General features: G+C 46.0%; 4 protein-coding genes and 1 non-coding gene across 10 annotated transcripts; 2 read left to right on the top strand and 3 right to left on the bottom strand.

Moving 5' to 3' along the window:
- Nucleotides 1–571: 571 nt before the first annotated feature.
- Nucleotides 572–3,359, bottom strand: LOC100383853 (uncharacterized). 4 transcript variants are annotated; one of them, XM_008679424.3, is made up of 3 exons: nucleotides 2,533–3,359; nucleotides 1,815–2,401; nucleotides 572–1,064 (listed from the first exon to the last, which is right to left on the bottom strand). In XM_008679424.3, exons 1-3 carry the CDS (start codon nucleotides 3,032–3,034, stop codon nucleotides 756–758), a joined length of 1,398 nt encoding a protein of 465 aa, XP_008677646.1. In that variant the 5' UTR covers nucleotides 3,035–3,359; the 3' UTR covers nucleotides 572–755. The 4 variants fall into 4 exon arrangements, with proteins under 4 accessions (XP_008677646.1, XP_008677644.1, XP_008677645.1 ...); XM_008679422.3 differs by having other exon boundaries at nucleotides 1,815–2,462; nucleotides 2,546–3,359; XM_008679423.3 differs by having other exon boundaries at nucleotides 1,830–2,462; nucleotides 2,546–3,359.
- Nucleotides 3,360–4,181: 822 nt separating this feature from the next.
- Nucleotides 4,182–4,253, top strand: TRNAP-AGG (transfer RNA proline (anticodon AGG)). The gene has a single exon. It is a non-coding gene; the product is annotated as a tRNA-Pro (tRNA).
- A 124-nt stretch (nucleotides 4,254–4,377) lies between these two features.
- Nucleotides 4,378–6,232, top strand: LOC103652772 (uncharacterized). 2 transcript variants are annotated; one of them, XM_008679733.4, is made up of 3 exons: nucleotides 4,378–4,657; nucleotides 5,616–5,731; nucleotides 5,869–6,232. In XM_008679733.4, exons 2-3 carry the CDS (start codon nucleotides 5,644–5,646, stop codon nucleotides 6,114–6,116), a joined length of 336 nt encoding a protein of 111 aa, XP_008677955.1. In that variant the 5' UTR covers nucleotides 4,378–4,657; nucleotides 5,616–5,643; the 3' UTR covers nucleotides 6,117–6,232. The 2 variants fall into 2 exon arrangements, with proteins under 2 accessions (XP_008677955.1, XP_020408026.1); XM_020552437.3 differs by lacking the exon at nucleotides 4,378–4,657 and adding an exon at nucleotides 5,461–5,546.
- LOC100282484 (uncharacterized) lies at nucleotides 6,186–8,798 on the bottom strand. Of its 2 annotated transcripts, none has more exons than XM_020551557.3 (4): nucleotides 8,254–8,798; nucleotides 7,035–7,145; nucleotides 6,641–6,715; nucleotides 6,186–6,531 (listed from the first exon to the last, which is right to left on the bottom strand). In XM_020551557.3, exons 1-3 carry the CDS (start codon nucleotides 8,614–8,616, stop codon nucleotides 6,662–6,664), a joined length of 528 nt encoding a protein of 175 aa, XP_020407146.1. In that variant the 5' UTR covers nucleotides 8,617–8,798; the 3' UTR covers nucleotides 6,186–6,531; nucleotides 6,641–6,661. The 2 variants fall into 2 exon arrangements, with proteins under 2 accessions (XP_020407146.1, NP_001147250.2); NM_001153778.2 differs by having other exon boundaries at nucleotides 6,239–6,531; nucleotides 6,633–6,715; nucleotides 8,254–8,669.
- Nucleotides 8,799–11,884: 3,086 nt separating this feature from the next.
- Nucleotides 11,885–20,317, bottom strand: LOC100283683 (uncharacterized). Its single transcript, NM_001156584.2, has 12 exons — nucleotides 19,969–20,317; nucleotides 18,578–18,639; nucleotides 18,206–18,308; nucleotides 16,653–16,729; nucleotides 16,353–16,414; nucleotides 16,131–16,218; nucleotides 15,928–16,003; nucleotides 15,805–15,835; nucleotides 15,596–15,709; nucleotides 14,319–14,404; nucleotides 14,019–14,192; nucleotides 11,885–12,563 (listed from the first exon to the last, which is right to left on the bottom strand). Exons 1-12 carry the CDS (start codon nucleotides 20,134–20,136, stop codon nucleotides 12,261–12,263), a joined length of 1,344 nt encoding a protein of 447 aa, NP_001150056.2. The 5' UTR covers nucleotides 20,137–20,317; the 3' UTR covers nucleotides 11,885–12,260.
- Nucleotides 20,318–20,948: the final 631 nt, after the last annotated feature.

The raw sequence follows: 20,948 nt of genomic DNA, 5'->3' as shown, positions 1-20,948 counted from the left end.
AGAGTGCTAGTACAGTGCCTGCCGGCCAGTACCGTCTTGGATGGCCGTGCTCTGCGCTGGCACGACGGCCGATGCGCTCGGAGGCGGGGCGGGCCCACGTAATACTACCATCACCGTTGGTGGCCCCAGTCCATGGAGGAGCAGGAGGCCTGGTGAGGTCGTGCCCCGACCCCGACGGCCCACGACGACCTCGACCTCCGCCGTCGACGTGGGACTCGGGGACATGATGGCACTTCTTCTTTCTCCGTCCAATCCAATCCAACCTCTGCCTGCCTGCTGCTTCGGCAGTGGTGGAAAGTAGCAGCAGGCTGCAGTAACATCCACGGCGTGGGTGGCCATCACCTCGCGTTGGTTCAGCCGCCCCCTTCTCGCTCCCCGACATGGACACACGGCTCCACGACAGGGGGCCCCCGCCTGCGCGGCATAGATGGCCGTGCTCTGTCGCGACGCGCTTCAAGTGAAAAACTGCCGCCGTATTTCCGTGGACACTGAAATGGCTTTTGAAGAAAGAAAGAAAACTAACTGGCAATAGTTTTGTCGCGTACGTATTCCTCACGATTATGGATAATAGTTAGATGATGATCCATGACTCTCTTTTTTTAAATACGAATTGCATAATAGTTAGATCAGGTCTGGAGCTTGGGTTAGAACACTGATTCTCAAGTGCGCGGCACAGCTGCACTGCCGTGCCGACCAATCTCTCCGTTCGCAGACCTCAAAGAAAACAACAACAACGACACCAGCAAGCAAGCTAGCTAGTAGTAGCTGAGGAGGCCGCCGCTGACGACGTTGTTACCGCCGCCGCTGGTGCTGGTGCTGCAGGGGAAGCAGGCGCAGGAGGGCGCCTCGCTGCTGCCCGGCAGGTGGCGGTGGTGGTGGGCCGTGGACGTGGCCGTGGCCCTGAGCCGCCGTCCGTCGCCGTCGCCGTGGGCGGCCGCGCGCCGCAGCTGCTGGAGGTGCTGCGCCCGCGCCGTGGCGCGCCACTCCCCCGCGCGCCGCTGCACCGTCGTCATCCGCCGCATCAGCTTCTCCTCTAGGTTGCACCGCATCTTCTGGATCTTCACCTGCAGACACCAGCCGGCCGCACATTGCAAACAAAAAAGAAAGAAAAAAACGTCAGGATCGGATCTGAACCTGATCAGCTAGCTGGGTCTGGGTTCGCAGCATGGCGGGCACGCACGCACTGTCGTTGCTGCCTTGAGCAGTGCAGCATGGAGGGAGAGAGAGAGAAAAAAAAAAGGTTTCAAACTTTGAACTCCATGCACGCCTTCGGAGTTTTGTCACATGGCTGCCTAGTCGACCAAGTTGAGAACAAGAGCAGCTAACTAATTCGAGTTCCGATGAACCGCCGCGTGTGGGGGGGGGGGGGGGGGGGGGGGGGTTTCATTTGCATAGAAAGCAACAACGAACAATCATGCCTCACAACGTTCTAATAAGCAACTAAAGGGTCTCACGTTCTAAGCAACCAACAGCTTCGATCTGTTTCTACTCACACGCGCTGGCCATTCTTTGGAACGCGATGTGCGGAGTTTGAACAGGATATGTAACGTGAATGGAAGTAGACATGGATCTAAAAAAAAAACTCTGGCTCCAAATATTGCCTTACTAAAACCCTTAAACTCTAAGGGCTGACAAGTGGATCACGAGAGGATTGAAAGGAAAATGAACAAATTATCTCTCAATCCCCTCCAATCTCTGGTGATCCCTATTCACCAAATCAGTCCGAAAGATGAATCAAGGGGTGGTGGGGAATGAAGCCAATGACATTTGCCGATGAAAACAAAGAAAAATCCTGCCCAAAGATGGTACTGAACCTGGTTTAATTTTACCTCCAGCTTTCTTGACTGCGCTTCAGCCTTGGCGCTCTCCAGGTTAACCCAGGCCTGGATCTTCGCCTCTTCCCTCTGATACCTGATACAGCTCTTGGCCCTGTCGTCGTCATCCCAACGGCAGTCGCCGCCGCGTCTATCGCAGGCTATCCCGCCGACGGTGGCCTCGAAGTGCCTGAGGCTCTTGGACACGTCCTCGTCGTCCTCTTCCTCCTCCTTGGAGCTCCAGCCGACGAGCGTGGCGTGGGCGCCGAACCGCGCGCCCAGGTCCAGCTTGGCGAGGCGGAATCCCGCCAGCTCCGAGATGTCCGTCCCGCCGCCGCCGCCGGCGTACGGCACCAGCGGGCCCGACGACCGGCTCGCCGGCGTGTTGTGCCGCGCCGGGGACGCGCTCTTGAGCGGCGTGTGACACGAGCTGCCCAGCGGCGTCGTCTCCGTGCCGACGTCCCTCCTCCGCTGGCAGCGACCGTCGTCGTCGTCGTCGGCGCCCTTCGCCGGTTCAGCAGCCTCGCAGCACGAGCTCCGGAACACGAAGCTCTCCTTGGACGGCTCCTCATTGTCGGTGAACTTGTCTGCAACCAGCCATGTCTTGCAAAGCTCAGCGTCGAGTTGGATGGAACGCCAATAAGATGTCTTGCGAAATTCGAGCGGAGCAGGAAATAAATACCCAAATAAATAAATAAATAAAAACCCCACAAAACACCTTTGAGGAGCACCTCCGCTGCCGGCGCCGCGTACAGCGCGAGCGAGTGGGCGTCCCGGAGCGCGTCCACCGACCTCCTCACCGCCACCGCCGCGCTCTTCTCGTCCCCACCCCCGCCTCCGGCGCCGCCTCGGTGTCCGAGCCCGCCGCTCCGCTGCCTGGAGAAGGCGGCCCTCGCGTTGCCGTGGAGGTGGTGGTCGGAACCCGAGGACGACGACGACTGCCGCAGCCACTTCTCCGCGTCCTCCCACTTGGACGGCACCGACCTCCTCGGGGCGACGAGCTGGGTCTGGGGGTGGTTGTGGTGGTGCGCGGGGCTCGCGAGGAACTGCAGCGCCGGACCCGGCGTCGCCGGGACGACGGCGGCCTGCTGCTGCGACTCCCCCCTTCGTTTCTGAGCCGAGGCCGTGGAGGACGACGACGAAGACGAGGTGGTGGAGGCCTCGTGGCGGCGTCCGTGCCCGTTGCTGCTGCTGCTGCTCATGGCGAGGGTGGTGGCCATGGGGAAAGGAGGACGGTCTGACGAACTCGGAGGGTCTCTTTCACGTTCAGACAAGTGTGGTGAAACCGTCTCGTGAAAGAGTAGACGCTCCAGGAAACAGGCTTGGTGGTTGCTCTGTGTTTACTGGTCTTGGTGGGTGAAGAAAACAGAGACAAGTGGTGGTCGCTTGCTTGCTTGCTCCTCTTGTTGTTGAGGTGGAGGTGGAGGAGGAGGACTTGAGCTCCATGGACATGTGTGTGTGTGTTCTTGGTTGGTCACCCTGACCGAGCTTTCAGAGGAGCTACTACTCTGTGAGGAGCCGGAAACCGTTTTCAGAGGAGACGGACTACAGTAATGTGTGTGTACGAACTACGAAGCAAACTAGTAATAGAATAGGCATGGCTTGTGGGCCTAGCTATGACCTTTGCTGCATAACAACGGTCGATTAGTAGAGTCTCCATCGAGTTGAGAGCACCTTTGTCAGACACTCACACTACCTGCAACAATCCTCCTGCCCACAAGAGAGGTCACTGATCTGAATATTCTTTCTAATCCAAAAAAAAAAATTTGCCCGAGATGCCAGACACGACGAAGCTGTCAGTCTGAATGTTGTCACCATTTCTGAATGCTCGTCGTCAGTCACTCGTCAGAGAGTTTACGGCGGGCAGTTTCGGTATGTTGACCCGTCAATTTGTTGGTCACCCGGCCCGGCCCTGCAGCGACGTTACTTTTGCATTGCAGGCTCTTGAATTCACTATGTCAGTCTAGGGCGCTACAGCTACGTAGGAGTAGGACCATCTTTTTATTATCTTTCTCGGCAGAGGCACCATCTTTCCTCAACCATGCTGACACATGAACAATATAGAAGCAGTATAAGCGACTGCGGAACAAGAGCCAAAATGGCCCAGCTAGCGGAGTTTACACTGAGCCAAAATGGCCCACGGCCGGCGGCCCCGATGGCTTGCAATGCAATGCTGACGCGCGGAGGAGCGGTGCAGTGGCAAAAAATGGCTTCAGTTCTCCGTGACATGAAACACATGCATGGACTCTTGAAGGGTCTCAAGTCCATCGTTCAGAGAGGCCCTGCGGAGGTGGTTTCTGAATCGTCTGAATTTGCTGCCCCTTTCTTCGTTTCTGAAACTCTGCATGCATACGTACAGCACCAGCTGGGGATTTAGTCTAGTGGTAAGATGTACGCTTAGGGAGCGTAAGGTCCCGAGTTCAATTCTCGGAATCCCCAATACCACCACCTTTTTGTTTTTTTTTTTTTGTGTAGTGCAGCAAATTCAGATCCCTGAAGATGAGGTGTTTGTTTTGGACCACAACTCCACAAGTGTGTGTATGGTCTCATGAGGTTCAGAGCTTGTGTGCTCTCTCTCTCTCACATGTGATGTGCGAAGGCCGAGCGCTCTGATCCTTGCAACTGTGATAATTTTTTTTTGTTTTAGGTTCAGATATATTTCCACAAGGTTTTGTTTTCTGACCGAGAATGGATTCAGTTCTTTTTCCCAGGGAGGAGAATGGATTGGAATTTCTTTCTTTCTTTAAGTTCTTCCCCCCCGACAGAGAATGAACCAGTTCCATGGTGCGATGAGCCATGCCATCGTCTTTTCACCAGCCACACCATCAACGCTATCGGACCTGGTAATTCATCCTACAGTTAGGTCATCTCTCTAAGTATGAGACCATATATAACACTAAAAACGATGTATAAATCTTTAGGCATCAAAAGCTAGCTCTTTCAAAAGCAATCACAGCTAACCATACTGACTGGTATATAGACCTTTCGAGGCTAGTCGGCCCAAGGGTTAGGGCCCAGGCCCTACTGGCCATAGGCCTGTCTCCGCCACTGAGTTAGGTTTAGTGGATGTTTAGTTTCTAGGGACATTTTAGTCATTAAATTGTCAAATACTAAATTGTCAAATACGTTTAGTTTCTATATTTAGTAAATTAAGGCTTAAAATGAAATAAAATGGATGGACTACAAATTAGTCCCTAGAAACCAAACATATTTTTCTTATGATGTACATTAGAAACCAATAATGGATCAGTACAGTACCCCTTCCGGCCTATGATGTACATTAAAAAGTTTCCCGAACCTTTTTTTAGAAATAGTGTAAAACGTAGAATTTAAAAAAATACAAGAAACACAGCATTTTCTATAGTTAGGCATATATAAGTGCCAAGTTTAATAATCCGGAAGTAGGGTTTAATTTCCTGAATTGCGGGACCAAAAGGACAGCAGAAGTTAAGGGCCATCTATATATCGTGAATTCCATTCTTGCACTAACTTAGTGGACATATAATATATATATATATATATATATATATATATATATATATATATATATATATATATATATATATATATATATATATATATATATATATATATATACTAATAAAGACCGCCCCTATTTAGTCACTTCATATATCGTTGAATTAATGGTTGCCATGCATAAAAAAGGAAGAAGAAGAAAATTAAAACTCCTAGCTCTTTTCCTTATTATCGCCCCGGCGCATGCATATATATGTAAGTACAGACAGTACATCTAAGCAGCACAGCTGAAAGCCTGAAACCGATTATTCGTTCCGCCTGCAGATCGGAAGCGGAAGCTACAACCAGTGCCATGGCTTCTTCCAAGGTGGTCGTCATGGCTGCAACTGATGCCCTACTACTGATCATGTTCTCCTTCCTTATTTTGCCGTCACCCTCAGGTATACACACACATATGTATATATATACATAAGTACGTATACTGTATAGCTCACCCTCTCAGCTCATCGGGTAACAATACAATTTAATTTAATTTAATCTGGGATGGATGGATGGGTTCACATTAATTACCAAGCAGACGGCAAGGGCATGTGCCCGCTGTTCCGCAGCATCGTCCCGGAGTGCCGCGACGCGCCACTGCTCTGCATCGCCCGCTGCCAGGACAAGGGCTACGTCGGCGGCTTCTGCACCACCCAGCAGATCTGCATGTGCGCCCAGTGCAAGTCGTCGCTGCTTCTGCTGCAGCAGCAGCACCATCGGTTCCAGCTAGCGGCGGCAGCAGCACCGGAGCCCAGCGCCACCGCCGCCGCCGCCGCGTCGACGTAGAGGCCGGATGGATGACTTTATTACAGTGTTATATATAGTATATGGCATAATAACCTCAAGATCGATGTATGTTTTGACATGGACATGCTGAACAATAATCGTCGTGTGTTTTGACATGGACATGGATAAACAAACAGACACGCCCTTCTGCAAAACGAGGACTGACAAATCAGTTCAAATGTTTCGAATAAGCATGTGAAGTTGTAGTGTAGTTGTAAAAACACGGGTTTCAGAACTTGTCACACCAAAACTGTAAAAACACGGGACATCAATCAAGACACACAACGCTCTTTGCTTCGCTGTAGAAATGCGCTGCGGTAGGTCGTCGAAAGCTCTCGAGCTCAAGGAAGGGCCCCCCTGCAGTTGGCTATTATAGAATCTCTGGGGGCGAGCAAACAATATGGGTCCATGTGCTCTGGGGGAAGAAGAAGAAAAGAAACCGACAGCAAAAATGGTGGTTAGAGAGAGCCAGGCATGTTTCGGAAAACAAGATGCAAACAGAAAGCTATAGACTACCTCAGTACCTCCTCGGCTCCTCCTCAGCGTTAAGACTGCTTCGTTGCGTCATCAATTGCGCCAAAACTCTCTGGCGGCCAAACCTAACATCCAACAGAGCCACTGTCAGTACTCGTCGCAGCTGCGGCGACAAAGGGTGGTCGTCGACGCGATTCGGAAGCAGCGAATCGTTTGGCTGATGCGCTGAGGAAGGATTATGGAAACAATATAACTGAACCTTAAGCCTTAGGAAACATGGTAGCTTTTTTTCCTTTTCAGCAAAGTCAACAATTGATAGTTGCTTGCATTGTGTCCCCCCCGGCTTAATGGTGCCATAAAGCAAAAACGTTTGCTCCAGAGGTTGCAGCAGCCCTCCTAAACTGAATCGACAAAGACGCAAAACAAGTAGCTGACTGAACTTACCCGGCAAAAGATCTTCCCTGTAATCAGCCCATAAGGCACAGCTCCAAATTGCCTCGAATCGTTAGAAGCAAAGATATTGTCACCCTGCACCCAGACATGATCTTGCGGTACCTATAACCAATGCAGTCACCCAAGTTAAAGGGCACTGAGTGACCATACAATTTTGGAGCAAAAAGAATGGTAAGGGATAACTAAAAGAATACAAAACTCAAGAAAGCGTTGAACTCGTCATGCCCTAACATTACGCCTGGAGCCCACTGAATCAGTGGTGGAAGTGAACATAAATAAACGCCTGAATTTAAAGACATGGACATCATACAGACACACTATGAAAATCAAACCTAAATAAGCCAAACTCTGTGCTATTGATATCTACAATTATAAGGCCCTGTTCGTTTCTTCCGCATTCCACCCTAGAATCATTCCATCTGATCAAAACTTATATAAATTACACAAGCCCTAAGCTGAAACTTGAAACAGAATGGTAGAGATCGCACCTTCTGGTGGGGTAAATATACTGAGGGTAGCATAGTGCAAGGATTTACCAGCATGTAGTTCTAATTCATCGAGAACTTAATTATACCAGTAGTAACTAATTTAGGGTTAGTAACATCATATCTCATACTGACCCAACACCACCAGTGGTGTCGACAGTCTATGAAAACTCAAACCTAAATAAGCCAAACTCTGCGCTATTGACATCTACAATTATAAGTTGAAACAGAAGTGTAGAAATTGCACCTTCTGGTCTGGCGGGGTAAATATACCGAGGGTAGCATAGTGCAAGGTTTTACCAGCACATAGTTCTAATTCATTGAGGATCTAATTATATCAGTAGTGATTAATTTTAGGGTCAGTAGTAACACCACATCTCATTACTGATCCAATCCAACACCACCAGTGGCTCAGACAGACATCAGATAATACAGTTTTGAAGCAGAGCTCATAGAAACACCTCCCTGACTTTGGTGCCTAGACTAGAGTCTCAGGCGCAAGTAGGTACCAATTACCAAAAACACACGTCTCCTAATTCCTATGCATCTCAACTCGAAGCGTGTAAAAATGTACTGTCTCTAAAAGCAGCTGCTGAAACTCCTTTTAAGACCAACAATGCTCATTCAGCATCAATCAGTTGAGCACAAATCCGATCACGGAGGCAGCACCTAACAAGCAGTAGGAACCCAAAAGCCCAGCCCAGCCCAGTTAGTGACCAACTCACCACGACGGTTCTGGAGGAGTCGCTTTTGCCGGGGTCGACAAGGTAGGTGACGGAGTCCCCCTGCATCCCGACGACGCGCTTGACGACCGATTTGCGCGGGTCCTCAGGGGAGATCATCAGCACGATGTCCCCCGGCGCGACCCGGCCGAGCCTCACGCTGACCCTGTCCACCGCCACCGCGTCGCCCGCCAGGTTCAGGGACGGCAGCATGCTGGCGCCCCGCACTAAGGTCACCGAGCAGAGGTGGTCGTTGACGACGTGGATCACGCAGTAGGCCTTCGCCACCAGGAACACGCGGGAGAGGCCTTGCCTCGCGATGCTCCGCCACGGGATGCCCGCGAGACGCTGAGCGAAGCCCGGCATGGCGGCGGCGGCGGATGGCGAGGGAACACACCGGATGCTTCGCTCAGCTACCTCTCTTGGTCAGCTGGGCTTGGGCTTCTTAGTTTCTTTCGGCCCACAAGTCCCACATGCTGGGGACGAATTTTATATTATTTGAATTTTTTTTAATTAAGTTTAGACCCTTGGATGAATTAATGTCGCTTTTGAACCATTTACTCGTCACCATAGCCCATGACACAGAGTTAACACGGCTCGACGTCATAGCCTACAACGTCGAGATATCTAGTGCACTAAACTGTCACTGCTACACTGGCGTCTTGTGGCAGAGCTCAGCACCATGATTCATGGCGCCGAGCTTCCGTTTCGGTGTGCATGCCTCGTCAACATTCAATGTCCCTTCTCAGCAGCGCTCTCCAGCAGCTTCTCGACCACCTGGGTGCTGCGGCGAGGCTGCCATGGCACTGTTGTAGCAGAACAGGCTTGGATGGTGGTGGTGGCCGCTGTTGGTGAGCTCAGATCCATTCTTGCTGGAGTGGTTGGCCATGGGTTTGGGATGCAGTGCGTTTATGCGATTAAGTTATTTTGTACATGTTCCTTCCTTGACATGCTTCTCCTCTTTTCATGACGGAAGCTACTGGTTTTGTTTTGTTTGGACGTGTAGTGTAGGGGTTACATTTACAAGGCCACCACACCATTAAGAGCTAGGCTGCATGCTTACGAGGTGATCACTTTTATTACCGATAAGTTAAATTATTTCGAAATGTCTACCGATATACGTGGGGCCTGCACTCCACACTACCACACTTGGTCTGTATTGTTTGAGCTTGTTCGGTTAGCTCTCAATTCATATATATTAATTGAGATTGTGTGGGTTTAAATCCTAAACAAGTCAATTTTTTTCTTAATTTTTTCTAATTACACTCAATCTATGGTTAACAGGATTCACCGAATAAGGCCTTAATTGGTTATACACATGCGTGCTTGGAAGCTTCGTATTATCTGATTGAACTTTGAAGCAAAAGTGTTTAGAGTTGTTTTTGAAATTGTTGGGGTCGCCCGATGGTAGCTTGGGTCGAAACTTTGAAATTCTGAAACTTTGAAGTCCTTGCTCGTTGAAAGAAACAAGACAGACCTTGCCGGACACGGACAGCACATGAGACAATCTGACCGTGAAATAGGATTAAAGGCCTATTTGGTTCGCTACCTAACTTGTCACACTTTACCTAACTTTTCCGTCTAAGGTTAGTTCTTCAATTCGAACGACTAACCTTAGGCAAAGTATGACGTAGTTAGCCACGAACCAAACAGGCTCTTTGGAAAGGTAGAATATTTTTCGCAATCGCCAGTCTATTTTAGATCTAAAAGGGAGAACACATGCCCTCAAAACATGGAATGCCCTCAAAACATGGAGCAAGGTGTGATTTGTTTATTCCATCTTTATGTCAACCGTTTGGTAGCGTGCGGGCGGGTGACATAACAGGAGCAAGGGATCCCTTGTAAACTTTGTCTCATTGGAGTTTGGTGTCGCAACTATCCACAACTGCGCATGCATCAACTCCCATCGAGGCCTCCGCGCATGCATCTGTCTATAAAACTGCGCATGCAATTATAAGTAAACTTCGCATGCATCTCATTGTTGTGTTTCTACTATAAAACTGGAGAAACTAGCCCTAGTTTACTTTCAAAAAATCATTTAAACTATCTCATTGCCCCGGTTAGAAGTACTAAATGGTATATATGGGGCTTAGTTTCTGACTTCTTAGAAACAATCATAAAGATATTTTTGATACACTAAGCCCAAATAAAATATTTAAATCTTGTTAAATTGTATGTATAGAAGCTTCTAGACATTAGATTTAGCTCTAGAGAACTGAGAATGTATCTAGGTAATCTTTAGAATTACCAAAAAAATATAATCAACAAAATACTTCTAAAAAACTTTCCACAACTAAAACACGAGATTCAATGAGCATAAATGTATTAACGATAAAGTATGTGGCATTCATGTCAGTTGTATCTCGTAGCCTTATGAATCAATACGGGCTGCTCTGACTAGTAGCGGACCTAGAATTTTTACATAAGGTGTGCCGCAACAAAATTTTTATGTATAATTATATCTAATGTACATATAATTTGATAATAAATTTGGTAAACAATTTGATATATAGATATAAATTTTGACACTCAACAAATAAACATGAAAAAACAATAAACTTCTGTTTTTTTCAGCATGATTACGAAAAAGAGATGCAATATCTCTCTGCTTCATATTTTAGTCACTACAAAAATAATGGTAGTAAATCAACAATCAATAAAACAAAAATCCTAAATCCTAAACCAGTAGGCAGCAACTCGTACCAATCACCAGCAGGCAGCCGCCAGGAACAGGCAGTACCGCAGTGGCAGTCTGGGCGTTCAGCCACAGTGGCGGATAGCCGCGCAGCGGCGGCAGCGGGCAGCGCGCACTCACCACTCCACTACTCCGGCTGCCAGGAAGCCAGCCGCCAGGAACTCTTCTCGCAGTGGCCAGGTCTCCAACCGCCAGGACGCCAGGAACAGTCGAACAACCGCAAAAATCAGAGAACTAGAGTCTGGAGAAGTTGAAACGGCATCTCGACGGCTGAACGGGTGGCCGGGTGGGGTCCCCGGTGGGCCTGGCTTAGGGTGTGCCAGAGCCCACCCGGACCCCCCTGTGGGTCCGCCCCTGGCTCTAACCAAGATTGAAACAATGGGTAACCAAACAGCACCCGGTAAGGTCATTATTCTCAATAAAGGGTTTCATCACACTATTTTCAAAACTACCATGTCAACATTTGTTTCCCATAAAGCTCTCTCTCATCTCCCATGAGCCATGAAACTCTCATATCTCTCTTATCTCTCTCATTAAATTATATGACATGTCATCTTGTGTTCTTATGTGGCATGTCATTTAATGAGAATGAAACTCCAACTAAAAATGGCTTAAAGGCATGTACAACCCTATTGATTAATGAGTCTCTTGATAGTCTCTAGAGTGTTAAGTGCAAAAAAAATCAAGAAACAACTCTTCACGACTTTCTACACGCGGTCTCTTAACTGCATTAATGTTTTAGAAGCTCAGGGTTTGTATGGCGTAATTTCTTAACCATCTCTTCTACATAAAAAACCGAGCAAGAGGCTCTAGGTTATACATGCCCTAAGACTCAGATGATATGACGCTTACCATCCAATGATAGGGTTGACAATGTGCTTTCAATTTTACACTATAAGATTTAAGAATCGGATTAGGATCAAACTATATTTCTATTCATTTTTAAACTGAAATTTATTTAGGACTCTACAATATTGTGAAGAAGCATTTGGATCACGATCCATTACCACCCCTATCCAGTGACATACGGTAATTGCCAACGAAAATCCATACATCACAATAAAAGATGGTCAAACACAGAAGATTATACTACTAAGAACCTTGGCTTTATGTATCCAGAAATACACAATTATATAGCTAGCATAGAGAGGACATGTTACTTAGATGGGTCTTAAAAAGATTAGGGAAAAAAGGTCCTAGTAATGACTTCATCATCTACTATATGTATAGGGGTATAGTAAGGGGCATCATCCATTCATCCTCGCCTTCCTCTTGAAGGGATAGGTAGCTGGGTGCCTCATGGAGTAGTAGTACTCTAGTAGTACATGAGCTGCTGCTGCTGCTGGGCGGAAGTTGTGCCGGTGACAGTATTGATGCCCTGGAAGCCGCCATCATAGATGGACTGGCTGGCTCCGCCGCCAATCCCCAATGCAGCGACCTGCTTCAAGGAGTGCTGACCCATTAGGGCTGGGTGGTTCGAGGCCATCTTGCTCAGAGCCAGGCGCTGGTAGGCCAGCAAGTCGGTGGCCGACACTCCAGTGGAGAATGGTGCCAGTGCTGGAGGAGGCAGAGGCAAGGATGCTGTCCCTTGTGGAGTCGGCTTGCTTCCCCAGGAACACTGCAACAAATTGAGGCACAAGACTACTTCAGTATTTTGCTGTGATCAATGTGATTAATACAAGTAAACAACTAGATCACATCGTGCATACCTACTGATGACCTTAATCAATGCAAACAATACTTCTACGTTCTGGCTATATTTTCAGGGGATAATGTAGATAAACCAATTTTATGTTACCTACAAACCAATAATGTAATACTTAGGCATGCTGCTAATGGGTTGTGTTTGTTTGGGTTAACCGGGTGGGTTCTCATTTGGTTTAGAAGGGTTAGAATGGGTTAATCAGCAGGCTGGGTTGGGGGGGGGGGGGGGGGGGGGCAGGTTAGGGTCGAGAGATGACACTCAGAATGAATGGATGGTGAGACTCAGTCCCACAGTCAACAGCTAAACGCTTGTCCTCGCTGCTCTCTGCTACGCCACTGCTGCACGGCTCGCCCTGGCGGATGATCACCTCGCATGTGTCGCAGCAGCGTCCTTCATCCGTCAATAAGCTCTCGTCCGGCGGCTGGGCAGCCACAAGGTAGGTCATGATGAAACCGAGCACCCTGACAGCCGACAGGGTCTGGAAGAAGCACTTGATTGGAGTGACATAGATGTGGGTGCAGGGCATACACGTGGTGCCAGCATCGTACAGGAGGTCACCACCCTGCCTGACAGCATCGTTGCCCTCCAGCAGGATGCCCTCCAGCAGGAACTCCACGGAAGACGACCCCTAAGGACGCCGCCAGTCACCAGCCTCAACCAGTACAGCAGCCATCAGGACCTTGCAGTGGTCAGATTCCTCGGTTGTCCTAAGCTCATAGGCACCATCGTAGACGGTGGTTGAGATGGGTTGATGTCCAGGTGCACGATCTAAAGGTGGCACTCAAGGTTGACAGGAGCTGCAGTTCGTGCTTGCTGGACTGGTGGAAGCAGAAGCACTAGAGTTGGCACTCGGTACAGCACCGCGGTAACCCATCCTCCCCGACCGCCACTGCGCATCCACCCACTCCACATCCTCTTCCCCGACTGCCGCTGCGTGTCCATCCACCCCACGTCCTCCTCTCTGATGGCCGCTGTGTGTCCATTCGCCCCTCGTCCTCCACTCTGATGACCGCTGCGCATACACCATGCTTCCTGGTGCCGTTTTCCACCTAGCAAATTTCGGTCAATGCAGGTGGGTTTGGGTTGTATCTACTTGGTTGGGTGAATTTTTTCAGTGGGTTGGGTTGGGTGAACTTTTTCAGTGGGTTGGGTGCTAGGAGGTTTGGAGTGGCTTGCCAGGTTGAGTCCTGCTGTGGGGTGGGGTTGGAAAAGGAATGAGTTTTGACCCAAAAGCAAGCCTAGTAATACTACCGTACCCACCAACAATATTATTCTATTGTAAAATTGACCCAGGAACTTTCAGGGTTTTATTAAATCCTAATCTACTCTCCGTTACCAAGGAAATGTGAAAACATGAACCAAAGATACCTTTATCTGCCTCCCGCCAATAAGTTGGCCATTACCCATCTGAATTGCCAATGCAGCCTCCTCATGGGTGCTGTACCTCACAAAGCCAAAGCCTTTATCACGAGTTACACGGACTTCCTCAATTGAACCAGCCCCCAGTGAATGGAAAAACAGGTGCACATCATTCATGGTAGCCTGAAAAAAAATAAGACAAATTAGACAATAAAAAGAAAGCTAACAAAAAAAAGGTAAGAGCAAATAGAAAGCCAAACACAAGCACAGTAAACATAGACAGCAGCTGTTCTATTGGAAGAGTAATACCTCGTGAGGAAGATTGCCAACATAAACAGTAGTAAACTGAGGGTTATTTTCAGGACCATCTTCATTTGGATTCTCTTTTCCAGATTCTGCAGAACATTATAAAAGATTAAAAGGTGTTGCTGCAATGCTGGTCAATTTCAAGCCATAACTGTGACATGTACGGCTTCTACCAAATTCCGGCTTCTACCAAATTCCCATCTTACATATGAATCAAAATTGTACTCCCTCCATCCCAAAAAACTTGACATCCTAGGATTTTTCAGATATATTAGTATCGAGGGAAATGACCATGGTACCCTATTTATTAGGAAGTGTTTTCCCTTGAAACAGGGCTGTCACTTGGGTAACCTTCCACAGTGCACGCAAAATTAAGGAACCGATTGCAGGCATGCAGATTAGTTAGCATGCTTGGATCTAATTAGACCCCTCAATTAAAGTGGATAGACTCATTATGTATAGTGGGCTAGATCAAGTTTTTTTGGACAATCTTTGAAATTTAATACTAGGATGTCATTTTTTGGGACCGAGGGAGTAAAAACTAAGATTAGAATGTACTCTATCCATCCCAAATTATAGTTCACTTTAGCCTTGTCCTAAGTCAGACTTCTCTAACTGCGACCACGGTTGTTGGAAAATACACAAACACCTACAGCATCAAATTATTTTCATTAAATTCTCCATGGAACTTCTTGACAGTGCGTTTATTTGAACTTGTAGTCTAGATATAACATCAAGTTAGAGAACTTTGACTTGGGACAAAACTAAATTGAACTGTAATTTGGAATGGAGGCAGTAGTACACACAACTAAAGTATTCAGAAATAGTTCTAACAGAATAAAAGTTCTTGGTAAAAGTTGAACATAAGAGCCTGGCAGAATTTGTTGTTATATGTTGTACCATATCATACATACTGAGGAGAAAAACTGTCATTCTACCTAGGCAGTGCTGCACTGTCTCGACAAAGCACCTAGCCATTTTGTCTAGGCTTTATTTCCTGGATAAGTGTGTTACAGGTCTGATGTATGCATGAACATGGCAAATTAGAGATGGAGGAACATAAACTACAGTCATATTACTCAAGGGAGCATGGTAAAATATTTTTGTTCTGATATGCCATGCCAAAAGTACTTTATTCAACATGGCATACTGTCCATAGAAAGTACAAATGTCAAGCAACACCTGAGCACCACCTAGGTTGCTAGGCACGTCTAGCGGCTAGCACTTTTTGAAACACTCAGAAAAAGAGAAGCTCAAGAAGCCAAAGCACATGTATTCACCTGATGAACCATTTGACAGGTCAACCTTAGTGTCCAGAATCTGTTTCTCTTCACCAGCATTAGCACCTTTCGTTGCCCAATTGCAACGAATTTGACGGTTCCCAAGCCACTTCCCTGCCAGTAGAAAAGTGAACGGGTGTAATCACCTTGTGAAAGCTTAGGACTTCAAAATGAAACATAAGTTAGAAACATGGAACTAGAGAACACACCATTCAAGTCATTTATCGCACTTTGAGCATCCTGTTAAGGAATAATGACATAACGAGATGAAACAGCAGCTCCAAAAGTTCATGGCAACAATGCACAAAGGGTTTAAATAATGGCGACACTACCTGCTGGTTCCTGAAAGAAACAAAACCAAACCCTCTGGATCGTCCTGTTTTCTGGTCCCACATAACCCTAGCATCTCTGCAAAAGTTACCAAGCTAAACTGGTAAATAGACATGTCATGTACTGCACAAGTAGCAAGCCACTCTGCTAAAATGTCAACAATGACAAGTAAATGGAGGAGAGATGAGAGCCAGGCAGTGCTTACGAGCAAGTAGAGTATCCAGAGAAAAATGCAAACAAAGTAGCATCAGTGACTTCCGGGCAAAGATCCCCAACAAAAATATTAAAATGACCTGCATAGATGAAGATTCACCACCAAAGCTTAGAATTCAGAAACCATACATTCACATACCTGCATGACTTGAACCAAGTAAAATACAAATACAAAATACAGGATTAGTTCAGCACTTCAGCTTCAGTTCCAAACCTGATGTGTCCTCCCTCGGAGTACTTGTATATGCCCAATTGACTTTAATCGGCTGACCATACCTGAATTTTGGTGGTATTAAAAAATCAGAGCCAAAACAAGGGCAATGTTAAGAGGAATTAGCACGTACTCCCTTTTGAACTGTAAGTAATTTTGGCTTTTCTAGGTACATAGCTTTTTCTTCGCACCTAGATATACACTGTGTCTAGGTACATAGTAAAAGGTATGAACATAGATTATAGAAAAGCCAAAACGACTTACAATTAGGAGTGGAGAGTACAAAACCAATAAAAAACTTACAGTTGTCTGCCATTGAGAGATAAAATTGCTAGTGCAGCATATCTGCGGTCATAGTAGTCAATGAAACCAAAGGATGACTGCAACATCAGAACAGAAAGTGTTAAGATCACATTGCCATAAACAATTTAATATATAAAGGATAAGAAAATCTACATAAATCATTAACAATTAACACATTATACATATGAAAATGCAGTATCCCAGATTAAGATATCCTAATCCTAAGATAAAGGGGTACTGATGAGAGAGTGTGAGTATTGACAGCACTAGAACAACCATATAAAATCATAATCATTTTCATCCATTCAAAGTTTAGCCAATAAAATAATATGTCTCACATTCAAAATGTTCGTTGCATCTAATAGCTTCTAAGTTCTAACTATGCTTCCACATCCCGGAAATAATATGCTAGTCGAAAGGTGTTTCTGAAAGACAGTAAACAGCAACTACAGATGGATAAGTTCTATCCACAAATGTTTAAATTCTCGTATGTGTTTTAACTGATATTACAACATAATAATTTAGAGACAGGTATGGAAGCACATGTCACCATGTCATGGATTTGAAGCAGCCTCTCCGCATTTGCTGGTAGTTTATCCCTCCCCCCAGACTTATTTAGAAGGCTTGCCAGAGTTTATCCCTCCCCCCAGACCCCACTCATGTGGGAGCCTCCTGCACTCATGCCCTTTTGGCTTTTGATGGAAGCACATGTCAATAAGTTGGTCTACATTCCACCAGAAGTCAAACCACATTAACTATGCCCTTTTCATGAAATGCAGTTTCACTTATCTTTATGGCTCAGCCCCCCGATGCCATCTCAATTTACCACATTGCACTCATCAAACTTTTAAAAGCTAACATGAATAGCAATGAGACTGTTATGCCCACCTAGATAAATAGGTTAGGCTGCACTGCAGAGTGCATGTGTGCTTTCATTCCAGTAGAAGAAGATTAGCACACTGCTGATTGTAGTCAGCCAGCTGAAATTAAACTTTTGTTCTAAAAAAACTTAGCATAATATTTTACAATTCAAAAAGGAGTATCAATAATCAACCCAATCCCCCCTTCTCCCCGCTAATCTTGTCTTATACTCATTTTGTTTGCTCAGCCAAAATAAGTTGAGTAACAAAAAATACACCATAAGGAAGCATTCTAGTACTACTCATAATTATTTTCAAGTGACTACAATAAATATTTTATGTATCTCAGTGGTTTTAATACAGCTAATATACAATTAAGCATCAGATAAAAGAAAACTTATCAAAAAGTGTTGAAAGAAATAATCAAGGATTTAATTCGTCAAAACAAGAGCCAAAGAAAATGAAAATCTGCAAAGCATGTTACATGGTCTGTAACTCTGTATTTTCATGGTAACTAGACTTGAGACATACGGGGAAAGCAAAGCCAAAAATCAGATGTGAAGAGCAATCTGAAAAGGCAGCCACAATTTTACAGGTGAGTGGGCGAGTGGGTGTTGGGGACAGGTGGGGTATGGATTTATCTGTTACAAGCTATCTATAGTCATTTTTTAATTAAAATAAAGAAAGATCCACCTTTTCTTTTCTGATGAGCTTGCACCCTTCTACTGGACCAATGCTTTGGAAGACTTCCTGCAGTACTGTGTCCGTCACTTGAAGATGGATATTGCCAACATACCTATTGAGAATGTGATCGATGAGCACAAAAAAGATAAATGTAGAAAAGGTAGTCAACATTATTTTGCAGAATTACAGCATGCAGGGGCAATATGATCTATAACATTGAACACAGAACATTCTGCATAAAGGCCTTGTTTCATTTCGACCATTTAGAAATTAAGGGGTCAGAAAAGCCATATTTTATGTAGATGTTCTTAAAAGAAGAATTTAGAACTATAGCAGTCCCTAGGGTATAAGATCAGAGAAAGAACAACTTCCAACACTTACACGCTGCGGCATGTACTTGAATCAAACCCAGGAGGCAGGTTTCCACTGACTATGGGCTCTATCTGCAAAGACATACAAGTGTAAGCAAAAGGTTCTATGAAGAACAGAGATAACATCTATGATTTCATAACGCAGTTCGCATTTGTCTTAAATGAAGAAAACTGGAGCCAGGCAAACAAATAAGTGAAACTATACCCACAAATAACCCAGTGAAATCATAAAGATAAGGGTGCACATGGATCGGACACAAACAGATATCACTAATATTACATTTGTTTCCAGATTTCTATTCGGATTCGAATATGGATAGTATCAACTAGCTATGTCGGATAGGATACGAATGGATATCGACATCATAAATATGTGATTTATTTGTTCTGATATGGATGCGGTATCGGATGTTAAACATCCAGACTCAAATACGAACGGATCTGAACTCCTCTAAACATATTCTATGTTCAGAAAATATACGTACCATTTGCACCCCTGATACAGGAAACACAAATTCACCGTACAAGTACACTTCTTTATGATATGATTGATTGATAGAGCAGAAGTATATAAAACATAGGGGGGCAGATTTCTAACCTACCCAGCCTTGCCAGGAACCCACTTTCACCTTAGGACAATTTGCACCAAAACTGTTAACATTGAAACGCCCAATGTGTTTTGCAATGGAATCCCTTTCTGCATCCCATAAAGCTCTACCGAAATCACGCATTCAGTTTGTAGCCCGACGATGTTGCAGTTTGCAAAAGTTCAAAGTGGCTCCTTTGCTAAGAAAAAGGAACTGACAATCCTGACTCCTCAAACACCACTGCCATAGTCCAAATAATGAATATCCGGACCATACTAAAGCAAAACCTCCAAAACTGGGAAAGTGTGCACCACTGAACATACATATTATCTTTTTGGGGGAGAACAATAAACTAAAAGTGAAACCAAAAAGATTCGGGCATCACAATACTCGGCCCATGCACATAGTGATACAAAATTATCTTAAAATTACCAACGAAGCAGAAATTTAAATTGTTTTCTGACACGCACGACCCGCATCGACGATCCCAGAATCGTGACAAATGGCCGCATCCACAACGAGGATCCCAGAGAATCGCGACAAATGGCGATGCGATTGACATAACCGACCGCAGAACACTGCTACTAAATCCCAAAATTCCAGCGGAAACCCGCAACCTCGGAACCCCAAACAGCCCTTGCGGATGGAAATCCACAAACCCGATTCGAAGCTCCCGAACCCCGCCGGCTGCCTTAAGCGCGGAAAACCCCCAAATCGTAACCCCATCAATCGTAGATTCCACAAAAGCCACGCCCGTCACCCGTCACCCGTCACCGGAGAGACGAGAAAGAGGAATCACAGAGAATTGCCCCACCTGTGGTGCGGCGAGGAGGCCGGGGTGCGGGTGGTGCCCGGGGAACAAGGGCGGCTGCGCCTGCGACTGCTGCTGCTGCTGCAGGAGCAGTGCCTGCTGCATCAGCTGCTGCTGCTGCGCCGCGGCCGCGGCCGCCGCCGCCTGCTTCATCCGCTGCTGATGGTGCATGCCGGCGGGCGATCGGCCGCCGGTCCCCGGCGATTATTAGGGTTCGTCGGAGCTCAAAACCCCAACGGGGGAACGAGAAAAGGAAGAAAAAAGAAAATAAAAAGAAAATAAAAACGAAAAAAGGAAAGAAAGAAATAAAAATAACCCTCGAAGCCGAGGGGAAGAGAAGAATGAAAGCGGAGGCGTTGCGGCCTTGCGGGGTGACCCGGGCCGCGGGTGGATATTTCCACGGGCGTGCGGGATTTTCGTTTCGGACCCTTATGTTGTCGTGATCTCCAACCGTGCCCTGTCCCCGGAGTGTGTTGTGTCAATGGGTGAGTGGATGCTCGTTGCGGTTGTGGAGAAACTCGAGGGGTAGAGTGCAAAGTGTGCGTTCCTGTGGGCGCAGCACTTGAGCCAGATGACCGAGATACCGGTGTTTGGTAAACATGGACCATTTTTTAATGGAAAGTAGTTTATTTTCTCTTGATATTTTTCCAAAAAATAGTTTATTTTTTATTGAGAAAATAAAATCCTTTTATGCTCCGTTTGAATGTTACATAGAATTTGATTGGATTCAATACCAAATCAGCCATAATATTGAAATGGAATGTAATTCTAATTATATTGTTTGAATGTCACTTAATTGGAGTTTGAAATCATGTGGTCCAATTACACGCAATACAAAGGGGTGATGTTTTATATTGCGATATAGAGTTTCTAGTTGTAGTCTAATTCTAAGGAATTGAGTCTTTGGTTTTAAAATCTCAATTCCATGTGCAACAAAACAGTAGAATTCTAGAAAGCTAATTCCAATTTCTAATTTTGTGTTC

Source organism: Zea mays, chromosome 4 (genome assembly GCF_902167145.1).
Source record: "Zea mays cultivar B73 chromosome 4, Zm-B73-REFERENCE-NAM-5.0, whole genome shotgun sequence".
NCBI lineage: Eukaryota > Viridiplantae > Streptophyta > Magnoliopsida > Poales > Poaceae > Zea > Zea mays.
Note: the sequence above shows the minus strand (reverse complement) of the source record. Positions and strands in the feature narration are given on the sequence as shown.